This window comes from Peromyscus maniculatus, chromosome 18 (assembly GCF_049852395.1).
Source record: "Peromyscus maniculatus bairdii isolate BWxNUB_F1_BW_parent chromosome 18, HU_Pman_BW_mat_3.1, whole genome shotgun sequence".
NCBI lineage: Eukaryota > Metazoa > Chordata > Mammalia > Rodentia > Cricetidae > Peromyscus > Peromyscus maniculatus.
The window spans coordinates 18,808,426-18,822,593 of record NC_134869.1 but is presented as its reverse complement, the minus strand read 5'-3'; the positions used below and the strand labels follow the sequence as shown (position 1 = coordinate 18,822,593).

The following is a 14,168-nucleotide window of genomic DNA, read 5'->3' as shown; positions in this document are numbered from 1 at the left end:
CACAGATGGGCTGTGGTACACACACACACATACACACACATACACACACACACACACACACACACACACACACACATACACACACACACATACACACACACACATACACACACATACACACACACACATACACACACATACACACACACACATACACACGCACACACATACACACACACACTCACACACACACACATACACACACATACACACGCACACACATACACACACACATACACACACACACACACACACGCACACACATACACACACGCGCGCACACATACACACACATACACACACACACATACACACACACACACACACACACACACACACACACACACGATGGATCAAAGGCCGAAGCTGGTGTGATACTAGACGTCATATGCATGGCTGGTGGGAGTGTAAAACGGTACAGACACTGGAGAAACTAACTGACATCTACCATGGAGACCTCTTTTACCTTCTAGACATTCATCCAGAGAAACTAGACCTTCACACAGAACACGGTACAGGCAGTTAGGACTGGTGCTTTTGCAGAGCGCCCACACAGTGGCTCACAACTGTCTCTAACTCCAGTTTCAAGGGGTTCAGTGCCTCCTTCTGGCCCCCAGGGAGCTTGCATGCACATGGGGCAAATATGTGCATGCAGGCCAGACATCCCTATATGTACAAATTTTGAAAGATTTATTATGTATTCAGTGTTCTGCCTGCATGCTGCCTGCACACCAGAAGGGGGCGCCAGATCTCATTACAGATGGCTGTGAGTCACCATGGGGTTGCTGGGAATTGAACTCAGGACCTCTGGAAGAACAGCCTGTGCTCTTAACCTCTGAGGCATCTCTCCAGCCCAGTAAACTATTCTTTCAAGTTGACTAAATAAACTTACAGTGGCTTTATTCATGATAGCCCCAAACTAGAAACCAGGCGGATATTCTTCAGTAGGTGACCAGTTCAAGCACACAACGTTCAGACCACAGAGTGCTGCTCAACATCAGGAGAACCAGCAGGAGAACCACACGGTCTAGTGTGGTTGGATCTCCTGGGAATTATTATTAAAACCCGAAGGTTATACACTACATGATCCTACTTACACCCCGTTCTTGAATGACAGAATCAGAGAAATGGACACATTAGTGGCTGCCAGGGGAAGAGGGAAGCGGACACGGAGAATCCAGTGGTAACATTTTGCCCTTTACTGGGCCAAGGTTGATAACCTGGCTGTGGCACCGTACTATAGTTTGGCACAGGATTCCTGTTGCAGGAACTGGGTCAAAGAGGACCTGTCAGTAACTGCATGTGAGTCTATAATGACCTCAAAAATGAAATTTATATAAAAAAGAAATAGTGAGGGCTAAATAATGCCACAGAAGCGGGGTGACCCCAGGATCCCTGAAATTCAGAAGTCACATGTCCCTGTGGACCTCAGGGATTGTCGTGGACATGGTAGTCTTGGCTCAGAACCCTTCCTCAAGGCTAGCATGCCTGACCCAGACAGCCACTTACCTCCTCAAAGCACTTCTTGGGTAGCTAGTGTTGACAGTGAACAATTTATGAAATAATGAGTTAGCAATCAAGTTAGGGAAGAATCAAGAGTAAATAAAGATGCTTTATGGCCCTACTGCAGGTTGGAACTGCAGGTGCACAGGCTAGCAGAAGAGCCAGACGGGGGAGTCCCAATGGTGACTGATCTGCTGACTTCTGTGACTGGGGTCCTAATCAAAGAGAGCAGAATTCTGGGCACCTCGGCGGGGTGCCGACTTGGCCACCACTGACTCCGCTGTGTGTGACCACAGGCTTGGAGACGAGCGAGGTCTCTGTGTTGAGGAAAAGCTAGAGTTATTTTCTAAAAAGCCACACATGGGTTTCCACTGGAGTGTAGTAAGTTTGTGCCATACTTGAACATGGAGTTCCTCCTGGTGTCTGGGCCGAGAGTAGATCTCCTGTGTCCCCTTCCTGCTCAAAATCCAGGTAAGGTCCGTGCCATGGGTGATGGGAAAGGAAAAGAAGGAGAACGCGATTAGAGATGAGTCCTTGTCACTTGTGAGGCACTATATGCCTGTTTTGTTGTTTTTTTAAATGTGGTTTTATTATCAAAATGGTGACTGTATGGAAAACGGAGCTCTTTCATTCTACCGAAACGGGAGTCCAGGCATAAGTGTCAACCCAAAACATGGTGGCTGCGTGGGACTTGAAGACTGAAAGTCACAAGTGAGGGGGAGAAATGCGGTGCAAGGCGTGGGTCTGTTTCTCCCATATTAGCAATCTCTATTTCTTTTCTTTTCTCAAGATTTATTTATTATGTATACAGCATGTATGACTTCAGGCCAGAAGAGGGCGCCAGACCTCATTACAGATGGTTGTGAGCCACCATGTGGGTGCTGGGAATTGAACTCAGGACCTCTGGAAAAGCAGCCAGTGCTCTTAACCTCTGAGCCATCTCTCCAGCCCCACAGTCTCTATTTCTAATCAAAGGCTTTAAAAGAATCGAGGAAGAAAACAAAAGTGATACTCACTTCTGCTCTTAACATGAACAGACCTACCTTCCAGCCGTAGGTCTCCTGTATTCAACGTCTCTGGACGTTGCATCTGTGGACTCAAGAAGAAGTCCAACCCTCACCCGAAACTAGCACCTGGGCCAGTGTTGGCCCTGGGAGTCTTCACCCACCTGCCCAGGACCTACCAACACCTATGGCTCTCCGCTATCCTTCCTATTCTACTTTGAGTCCACGGTGGACCTCACCCTTGCCACCTTCTACCTGGCAGGCTCCTATTCATTCTTCAAAACCCAGCCCCACTGTGACCTGGTAGAGGTTACATGCATCATTTTCTCCATTGTACCGTATGGTGCTGGGGTGCAGAAACTGTCTGCCACTTGTCTTTGTGTACCCCAAGTCTTAAAAGGTGCCTGAAATCCATTGTATGCCTTCAATAAATATGAAGTGGATGAAGGAAAGTGGAGGGAAGGAGTAGGGTGGCGGGGGAGATTGAAGTATCTCATCGTACACACTGTTATCACTTTTAGGATAGTATCTGAGCACGCATTACTGAAACCATTTTTAAGACGTGCTGTTTAGACTGAGTAACGCTTGTACTCAACATTTCAGAAGATACCGTTGGCACTCACCCCTCCTCCCCTCCATCCCTACACACTACCACGGACCCCCTCCCCCCCATGGGCAAAGTAATATGCTATGTGTAGGCTCCAGTTGGCTCATAAGTTAAAATATGAACAAACAAAAAACTCACTTTTAACTATCTGGCTGAATACACAGGCATGAGGCTCATATAGCATGGCCATTTCTGGGCAGACAAATCTGCTGCTTTTACCCTAACTCCAAAACACATTTGCTGCTTTAGTGGCAGGACCCAAGAGTCAGCCTGGATTGGGGATCACAGCCCGAACTGGCCTAGGCACAGGAGGGAAGGCTGTTGCTCTGACTGATTGATAAATAAAATGCTGATTGGCCAGTAGCCCGGCAGGAAGTATAGGACAGGCGGGACAAGCAGAGAAGAGAATTCTGGGAAGTGGAAGGCTGAGTCAAGAGACGCTGCCAGCCGCCGCTGCCATGAGAAGATACCGGTAAGCCACAAGCCATGTGGCAACTTATAGATGAATAGAAATGGGTTAATTTAAGATATATGAACTAGATAACAAGAAACCTGAGCCATTAGGCCAAACGGTTTAAATAATATAAGCGTCTGTGTGTTTATTTGGGTTCAAGTGGCCGGCCGCAGGGCCATGGGAGCTGAGCTGAGTCAGAAAAACTTTAGCTACAGAAGGCAACCTGGTAAGAAGTAGGATCTTCTTCACAGGGAAGACTGTCCCACAGGAAACATCCTTAAAGCCAAGACGTCAGGTCTGGTGGTTTTCAAGGGAAAGTGGAGATCTGGATATTTTCATGGCATCTGATGGTTTCTAAGTGTTGAACTTAGATTCCAAGTCAAAACAATGTTAAAACACTAGGTCCAAATCCCTGGTGTCGGGTGGTAATGGAGAGTGCTCATGGTTGACTGTGGTCGAGCATCCTCAGTTGGTCACGCATGCATGTCTCAGGCTAGGATAAGGGGCTGTCATTACAGAAGGCAGTCTTGACCCAAAGGATTGGGGGTGGGGGGGACATTTAGGATGAGATCCTTGTCCGCTTGGATGTGTCTTTGTGATAATATCACCGAGAAGAGAATGGCTGGCTGCCCAGGATCAGGGGTGATATTGGCATCACCCCACCCCCGTACACACACACACTTTCCAGCAGAACTTCCTTGTAAGCACATCTCCACCTTAGATGCTCTGGCCAGTGCGGTCACGGGCCTTGGCTCTCACCTTGGCTCCCTTTTCTTGAACTGTGTTCTTCCAAAAAAGGTAGTCGGTCCGGGTCAACGCTGCTGTCTCTTTTACTTGAACTTATCGAGAATCCTAGAAATGGGAAATGAAGAGAGGAAGAGTGAGTGTTTGTGGGAGAGAGAAGTCGGGGGCACATTCCTGAGAACGAGAGTTTTGCCTCAGTGTGAAGGCAGAGTTACCATCATCTTCCAGTGATGGAGATGTAGGATGGGGATTCCCAAATGGGGATCTGGTAACCTGCGATCTTACTTGGCCCATGGCGAGGACTCCTCTCTGACATAGGGAGAAGAGATGAGAATAGACCATTTGGGGCTTGGGGGAGGGGGTCTCCATTTTCAACATCAGTTCAGCATAGCTCCTGAAATCCCACAGAAGCTATTGAGAAGTCTAGGATGATTAAATCTTAAACTGATAGGAAAACACATTGCTGCTTTCAATCTATTTTTTTTCTCTTGCTAAACACCATTCAATGAGCTTTGATCAAGTGCTATCACTGATTCCCTGCAAAACAAATTCTCCAATCTTCAGTTGGCCAATTTCTGTGGTGTAAATGTTCAGATCATCTGGGCTCCCTCTAGACTTCCTGTACTTGTTTTTGTTTGTTTGTTTATTTGTTTGTTTTTGGAGACAGGGTTTCTCTGTGTAGTTTTGGTGCCTGTCCTGGATCTCACTCTGTAGACCAGGCTGGCCTCGAACTCACAGGGATCTGCTCGCCTCTGTCTCCCAAGTGCTGGGATTAAAGGCATGCGCCACCACTGCCCAGCGACTTCCTGGTTTTGTATGGAATTCTGGAAATGCTTCAGGCAGCAGCTGAGAATCTTGGCGCCTACCTAATTACTTCCCCCTCTCCTCGGGATGACTCTGCTCTGTGCTTAGCAGCCAGTATCAGTTATTCTATCCGCTATTTCAGAATTGTCTTCAAGAGGAAGTGAACCTGTTCCTAGCTACTCCAGGGCTGCTGGGAAGAAAACCTTCTGTTTTGATGTGGTTCTGTTTGGATCAGATTGAAATGTTTACAGAATGGGCTCTACCTCTGCTCCTTAACTGACATCCTCACACTGGCACCGCACTCTTCTAACACACATTAAAGTTGTTGTTTTGTTGACTTCAAAGTATTTATACAGTTTCAGTGAACAAATTGAGTTTATTCCAGCTAGTATATTAGGTTAATAATGTATAATTGACTTTGTATCCACTGATCAATCCCATTATAGAGTGATGGGTGATGTTCTGTATGCTGTGAATATGTGTTGCTCTGATTGGTTGATAAATAAAGCTGTTTGGCCAATGGTGAGGCAGAATAAGGTTAGGTGGGACATTCTAACTAGAGAGAGGAAGGAGAAAAAGAGCAGAGGAGATGCTGCTAGCCCCTGCCAGGAGAAGCAAGATGTAAAGTACCGATAAGCCACAAGCCACATGGCAAAGTACAGATTTATAGAAATGGGTTAATTTAAGACGTAAGAGCTAGTTAGTGAGGAGCCTGCCATGGCCATAGTTTAAAAATGATACAAACCTCTGTGTGTTTATTTGTGTCCAAGCAGCTGCGGGACTCGTGGGTGAGAGAGATTTGTCCTGACCGCAGGCCAGGCAGGACACAGGAAAACTTTCAGCTACAATAGAGGCCTTTAATAATACCAATAGTTTTTGAGATACCATCATATCACCTATAAATAATGTATTTTCTGTGTGCTCATGTTGTTTATATCTGAAGCTAATTTGAGTTTCCAAGTTAATAACATATGATAACAAAGGTAAGAGGGGGCGCTGGAGAGATGGCTCAGTGGTTGAGAGCATTGGCTGTTCTTCCAGAGGACCCGGGTTCAATTCCCAGCACCCACATGGCAGCTCACAACTGTTTGTGACTCCAGTTCCAGGAGATTTGAAATCATCACACAAACATATATGCAGGCAAACCACCACATAAAAATAATAAATAAGGGCTGGAGAGATGGCTCAGAGGTTAAGAGCACTGACTGCTCTTCCAGAGGTCCCGAGTTCAATTCCCAGCAACCACATGGTGGCTCACAACCATCTGTAATGAGATCTGGTGCCCTCTTCTGTATACATAATAAATAAATAAAAAATCTAAAAAAAAAAGCCCAATCCAGAAAATATTAAAATAATAATAATAATAATAATAATAATAATAATAATAATAATAAATAAATAAACCTTAAAACAAAAAACGTAAGAGGAACCCTTGTCCAAGTTTTGATTTTTCAGTTCTGACTGTGAAATAACAAACTTTGAGCAGACTACTCGAGAATCGGGGTTTTCACTTAGCTTGAATTAAGGTCTGTCATGACTTACTTTCTAAGAGTCTTGGGAGAATGGGGGTACTCTTTGCTGCCTGGGCTCTTTTTTGTGATTGCTGCAATTGCCAGTGTTTCGGAGACAACTTCAGCAGGAAAAATCCATATTTTATGTACTCCTTGAGGAGGAATTCGGTTTTTGCTATTTCACTTCAAAAGAAACGAGGGTATGATTACACAGCTGTGAAAGCATTCGATCCATCATTTGTTCGCACAACAGCATGTGTAACGCAACCTGTAAACACAGCCACAAACTACGCACTTCTGAAGGATCTGAGCAGAGAGAAGCCCAGAGGTTGTTCTTGGACGAAAACATGCACATAGAGAGTGGGCTGGCGGCAGCCTTGCTCTGCTGGTTTATTTCTGTCAGAAACATTATATTCTATTAAACTTTAGCCATATGGGGAAACTGGAAGGTAAAAAACGACAGTGGTTATATGAGGGTGAGCAAGGGAGCTACCATTTCACCAGGGCCTGACTGACATATGTAAACAGTATGCAGAATGCCCGACATGCATACTTGCACACTCAGTACAGCAGTTAAAAACAGGTCTCTGGGGCTGGAGAGATGGCTCAGAGGTTAAGAACACTGGCTACTCTTCCAGAGGTCCTGAGTTCAACTCCCAGCACCCACATGATGGCTCACACCCATCTGTAATGAGATCTGGCACCCTCTTCTGACCCGCAGGCGTACTTGCAGGCAGAACATTGTATACATAATAAAATAAATCCTAAAAAAAAAAAAAAAAAAAATAGGCCTCTGTCTTAGGGTTTCTATTGCTGCGATGAAACACCCTGTCCAAAAAGCAAGCTGGAGAGGAAAGGGTTTATTTGGCTTACACTTCGGATCGTAGTCCATCATTGGAGGAAGTCAGGACAGGAACGGCAGGAGCTGATGCAGAGGCCATGGAGGAGAGCTGCTTATTGGCTTGCTTCCCCTGCCTTGCCCAGCCTGCTTTCTTATAGAACCCAGGACCACAAGGGCAGGGATGGCACCACCCACCATGGGCTGGGCCTCCCTGCACTGATCACTAATTGAGAAAATGTCTTACAGCTGGATCTTATGGAGGCATTTCCTCAATGGAGGCTCCTTCCTCTCTGATGACTCTAGCTGGTGTCAAGTTGAACACAAAACCAGCCAGCACAACTGACCCCTTGCCAACTTGACACACAAACATATCGCTATTAAGTCATAACCCTTCCTTCCTTATTCATCTCCAAGATCTCACATTAAAATCATAAATAACTTTAAAAGTCCCACTGTCTTTACAATTCAAACACATTGAAATTTCAGTCTCTTTAGAATATCTTGTAGCAAACTTTCTTGCATATGGCATTTAAGATGTTTTAATAGCATAAGGCTTTTCATGACAGTGAGATATGTCTGCTCCTGGCAGTACCAATCTACTTCAATATCCAACCTCTTTTAAAAGTTCAAGTCTTCAATCTGTGGGCTCCTTTACAAATCAAAATGAAAGACCTTCAAGGGGGAAGAACCAGGGTACCGTCACAATCTAAACTAAGCAAAACCAAATTCCAATGGTATAAACAACTCAATGTTCAGTCATCTGGGATTTACTCACGGTCTTTTAGACTCCTCCAAAGGGCGTGGGTCACTTCTCTGGCTCTGCCCTCTGCAGCGCACAGAACTTGTCTTCTAGGATCTGGTTGGCTCCCCTCTACTGCTGCTAATGTTCTTGGTGGTCATCCTAAGGTACTGCATCATCAAGATGCTGGGGTCCTTTGCTGCAACTGGGCCACGCTTTCACCAGTAGCCTCTCATAGGCTCCTTTTATGGCACCAAGCCTCAACTTCTCTGCATGTTCCCTTCAGTCCTGGGCCTTCAACTGCCACTGAGGCTGTGCCTTCACCAATGGACTCTCCTGACCTCTCACAGTGCCAGGTCTCAGGTACTCTCCATGACCCCTTCATGCCTTCAGAACCAGTACCATTTGGGTGATGCTCACACATTACCAAGCCCTGCTGTTAAGGCAGGGTACAACCATGGCTGCCTCTGGAACACAGCTTCTCTGTGCTCTCAGGAAACACTTCCCAGAAAGTGTCTCAGCATACTGCCAGGGTGTTAGTCAACTTCCTGTTTCCTGCAAGGTATAGCAGTCCCAGCTCCAGCACCACCTCTGCCTGCTCCCCGCCATGATGACAACTGACAGAACCTCTGAAACTATAAGGGAGCCCCCTTAATTAAAGGTTTTCTTTGTAAGAGTTGCCGTGGTCATGGTGTCTCTTCACAGCAATAAAAACCCTAAGACATGTGTGTTTGTGGATATCTTGAGCATGAGGAACCTCAAAGCCCGCCCCCACAGTGACACACTTCCTCTAACGCCATACCCACTTCCTCAAAGCCACACCGCCAAGTAGTGCTACTCCCTATGTGATTATGGGGGCCAAATACATTCCAACTACCACAATACATAATTAAAAACAATTCTTTAGGGGCTGGAGAGATGGCGCAGTGGTTAAGAGCACCGGCTGCTCTTCCAAAGGACCTTGGTTTAATTCACAGCACCCACATGGCAGCTCACAACTGTCTGTAACTCCAGTTCCAGGAGATCTGACACCCGCGGCAAAACACCACTGTACATAAAATAAAATAAAAACAAATGAAAAAAATCTTTAGGGCTGGAGAGATAGCTCAGAGGTTAAGAGCACTGACTGCTCTTCCAGAGGTCCTGAGTTCAATTCCCAGCAACTACATGGTGGCTCACAACCATCTGTAATGACATCTGGCGCCCTCTTCTGTGTACATAATAAATAAATAATTTTTTTTTTTTAAAGAGAATCTTTAAACAACAGATGTTCTTATTTCCCTCTTAGGGAAAAAGAAATGGATTGTTTGCATCCCTCTAGTAGTGGTAGATGTTTGATGCATGCCTATGTTCTCACCAACAATACCTAGAGATTTGAGCTGTGTGCTTTCCCAGCTCCAGGCCGGTTTATCCCAGTTATGTGTCCAACAGACCCATAAGCAGAGCTGAAAACAGAAGAGGAAGGCCCAAGCCAGTCTTCCTCGTTTAGAACCTCATTAGTATCCTTCTCACTGTTGTAGCATCTCAAACACTCAGCCTCAATCCTTTCTCCATCAGAGCCTTCCTTCAGCCCAGTCTAAGTGGACTTTAAGGGCCAGTACACAGGTAGGTCCTCATGTTCATTAGCTGGGAGCTGGTGGAAGTCCCTCATTCCACCTCCCAGAAGTGCCAAGATCATGGAGCAAGAGTTGGCATGGATCACATGCCTGAGATGGAAAATTTCCAGAAAAAGTAATTTCTCCTTTTTAAATACTTTCTATTCTCAGGCCATCTTACCATAAAAGGAAGGGGTTCCCCTTTACTGATTCTACACACATGTCTGCTCCATTATCTCGTTCACCCTTCTAGAATGGTGAGACACATAAGCAGTGAGCAAGGCTGTTTGTGGGGGGGGGGTACCCAAGTGGGCACTATGCAGAGCATAGTCATTAATGCAAGCACCATGACCTCTGCTCTGGTTCCACATGGAACCAGATGGATAGGATAATGGATATATATATACATATATATATATACATATATATGTATATGTATAATTAAATGGAGGGGATCATCTAAATGGTCCTGGTCTTGCACCCCTGTAATCCCAGCTAGTTGGGAAGCTGAAGCAAGGTGTTTAATGTTTGCTGGAACTACAGAGTGAGTTTAAGCCCAGCCTGGGCAATATAGTGAGGCACAATCTAGAAATTAAAAGTAAGAAAAAAATGCTGGGGGCGTAGTGAAGAATTCCATTACTTGGGGAAGCGGGGAGGGAGTCCCCTATTTTGAAGCATCTTCAACCTTAGACTTTTAAATAGAAGAGGCTACTAGAGCCTGAATCTATTTGAAACACATATTTTGGATTATGAACTTAGGGTCCCACAGTGGTCACAAGAGCCTTTCAGATATTGAAAATCATTCAGATGAGTTTCCTTGAACATAAAAGGTTTGATAAGGGGTGACTGACAATGTCATAGAACGAACCCCACCCCTGCTCCTGTGAATTTTCTTAAATCTTAAATTTAAGATCTTAAAATTTTTTTTTTTTTTACCTTTGTCGTTTTGTTTTCTTTTTCGTTTTTTGAGACAGGGTTTCTCTGTGTAGCTTTGCGCCTTTCCTGGAACTCACTGTGTAGACCAGGCTGGCCTCAAACTCACCAAGATTCGCCTGGCTCTGCCTCCTGAGTGCTGGGATTAAAGGTGTGCGCCACCACCACCTGGCTAGATCTTAAATTTCTTAGATCTTAAATTTAACAGTGACATGAGATTCTACAAGGATTTTGAATACAAAAACTGCCAGTGATGAATGTAAGGGGACCATCAAATGCATCCCAGTTGAGATGCTTAAATGTGGGTGAAGGGTTTCTTACAACGAACAAGAAGGAGGCACATAGGGAAAAACCCTCATATACTCCTGACGCTGTTTTTGCCTCTTTTCGATGAACTCCTCTGCTCCCGCATCTCCCACGTCAGGGGCCTTTCAGGCTCATGATCTGAAATCTAGGCAGGCACAATGTTTGATAGACAGGTTACTCACTTTAAAAACCTGTTCATACTAAGTTACCGGTTGGTAAGGTTATTCCCACATGGCCTTTGCTGGGTAGGAGAGGTCATGATGGATGGGATGTGGGAATTGGCTGAGGAGAGACCGCACCCTTCACCTCTTTATGGCTTGCACTTCCAGAGGAAAGACCACACCCTCACCTCTTTATGGCTTGCACTTCCAGAGGAAAGACCACACCCTCACCTCTTTATGGCTTGCACTCCCAGAGGAAAGACCACACCCTCACCTCTTTATGGCTTGCACTTCCAGAGGAAAGACCACACCCTCACCTCTTTATGGCTTGCACTCCCAGAGGAAAGACCACACCCCTCACCTCTTTATGGCTTGCACTCCCAGAGGAAAGACCACACCCCTCACCTCTTTATGGCTTGCACTTCCAGAGGAAAGACCACACCCTCACCTCTTTATGGCCTGCACTTCCAGAGGAAAGACCACACCCCTCACCTCTTTATGGCTTGCACTTCCAGAGGAAAGACCACACCCCTCACCTCTTTATGGCTTGGACTTCCATGCTTGCTTTCTTGAGCTCTGATGTCATTTGGAGTTTGTTGATTGTTTCTTGGGCTGCCCTGAGAAGGAACACTGGATCTGTTAGTTATTTTTCTGAGAAAATGAAACAAGCAAGCGAAGGCTTGGGGGCAGGGAGGGGATGGCTGGAGGGGAGACACTAACATTTTAAGAGCATCTACAGATCTCTGGTCATTTTCTCGAAGGAACTCTTCAAAGGATATTGCGTCAGCTTGGAGCTTTTGCTCGGCTTTTCTGAGTTGATTTTCTTTCCCGGCTATGAGTTTTTCAAACCTTTGAATTGTGTTTTTCTTGGTTGAGACTGCATACTAGGAATATTGAAAACAAGAGTGGGTCAAGAACATTCCATGACATGTTACTGACAGCTTTCAACAGAATCTCCGTAAATCTAGTGGGCCCTGCGGCAAGATGGCCGCTCGCGGTAGACAGAATAATACCATGCACAGAGCTGGGTCTTTATCTCATGAAGGGAGATTGCTTTGGGGGCAGTCCGGAGGGAAGTTAAGCCTTCTCACTAGCTTTCATGACGAGACTTTGTGTTCTTCTAAAATGGCTTTCCCTATCAGTCAAAACATGAGCTACTTTCTGTCAACTTGGAACAAGCTAGAGTTATCAGAGAGAAGGGAATTTCAATTGAAAAAAAAAAAGTGCTTCCCTAAGATTGGCTTGTGAGCAAGCCTTGAGGCATTTTCTTGATCAATAATGGATGTGGGAGGACCCAGCTGACTGTGGGTGGGCCCAGCTGGCATGGGTCCTGGATGGTATAAGAAAACGTGCTGAAGCAAGCCATGGTGAGCAAGTTAGGAAGAAGCATTCCTCCATGGCTTCTGCCTCAGTCCTTGCCTCTAAGTTCCTGCCTTGCTTGAGTTCCCGAGCTAATTTCCCTCAGTCTCAGTGATGGACTGTTACCTGGAAGAATAAGATGAGATGAACCCTTTCCTTTCTCTTGGTCATGGTATTTTATCACGGCAATAGAAACCTAACCGAGACAGGGTGTATCATGGAAGACACCACCATGGAGAAACCAAGCTGGTGCTGACCTGAAAGTTTCATCCCTACTAGATAACTTTCATAGTGCTGCAAAGTCCTGGGCATGCTAGTGGAGGGGAAAAGGAATCATCACTCTCACCCAGCTGTGATCTCTATGAGCTGCAATAATGACTGGCCTGGCAAGATATGCTTACTGGTGCAATAGTAGCATGGATATTATTGGGGTAACCAACCACTTTCTGATTGGCCCTAAGGTCTCTTCCACTGGGTAGAACCCTTACCTATTCCTGTTATTGGGGTCAAGAACTTGTGGCTAGATAGGCCCTAGGGGAGAACCTACTACTATTATTCTGCTAACTTAATATAATATAAAAATATTATATAATATTAAATATATTATAATATTAAAACAACTCCTGTCTTAGTGTGGTAGTTTGAATGTCATTGGCCTCCATAATCTCATTGGGAGTGGCACTATCAGGAGGTGTGGCTTTGTTGGAGTGGGTGTGGCCTTGGTGGAGGAAGTGTGTCACTGTAGGGGTGGGCTTTGCAATCTTCTTCTCAAGCTTCACTCAATGTGACAGTCAGTCAACTTCCTGTTGCCTCTGTGTCAAGATGTAGCACTCTCAGCTCCAGCACCACATCTGCCCCGCATGCCAGCATGTTCCCCTTCATGATCATAATGAACTGAACCTCTGAAACTGTAAGTGAGCCACCCTCAATGAAACGTCTCCTTTACAAGAGTTGCCATGGCCATGGTGTCTCTTCACAGCGATAAAAACCTAAGGCAGTTAGGATTACTACTGTGGTGATGAAATACCATGACCAAAAGCATCTTGGGGAGAAAAGGGTTTATTTCAGTTACAATCCCACATTACAGTTCATCATCAAAAGCAGTGAGGGCAGGAACTCAAGCAGGGCAGGATCCCTGGAGGCAGGAGCTGATGCAGAGGCCATGGAGGAGTGCTGCTTACTGGCTTGGCTTGCTTCCCATGACTTGCTCAGCCTACTTTCTCATAAAACCCAGGACTAACTAGCCCAAGGGTGGTCCCACCCAAGTTGGTCTGGGCCTTCTCACATCAATCACTAATTAAAAAAATGCCAGGGTTGGGGATTTAGCTCAGTGGTAGAGCGCTTGCCTAGCAAGTGCAAGGCCCCGGGTTTGGTCCTCAGCTCTGAAAAAAAAAAAAAATGCCCTACATGCTTACCTACAGCCAGATATTATGGAAGCATTTTTTTTCAACTGAGACTCCCTCCTCTCTGATGACTCTAGCATGTGTCAAGTTCACACAGAAGTAGCCAGCACAAGTCTTGATGGCATATTGCTATGCCCAGAGAATCAGTGCATCTCTCAACTGTCACCAGAGAAGCTTCTTCTTGTAGCAGATGGTGATAAACAC

General features: G+C 45.6%; 1 protein-coding gene across 1 annotated transcript in view; it reads right to left on the bottom strand.

The window, feature by feature from the left end:
• Ccdc38 (coiled-coil domain containing 38) overlaps nucleotides 1-14,168 on the bottom strand; it is a 52,771-nt gene that overhangs the window by 13,411 nt on the left and 25,192 nt on the right. The window contains exons 6-10 of the mRNA XM_016006925.3: nucleotides 11,923-12,086; nucleotides 11,739-11,819; nucleotides 6,659-6,810; nucleotides 4,328-4,420; nucleotides 1,902-1,959 (exon numbers count right to left, since the gene is read on the bottom strand). Of these exons, the coding sequence (XP_015862411.1) occupies nucleotides 1,902-1,959; nucleotides 4,328-4,420; nucleotides 6,659-6,810; nucleotides 11,739-11,819; nucleotides 11,923-12,086 (548 nt within the window). The remainder of the gene's footprint in view (nucleotides 1-1,901; nucleotides 1,960-4,327; nucleotides 4,421-6,658; nucleotides 6,811-11,738; nucleotides 11,820-11,922; nucleotides 12,087-14,168) is intronic.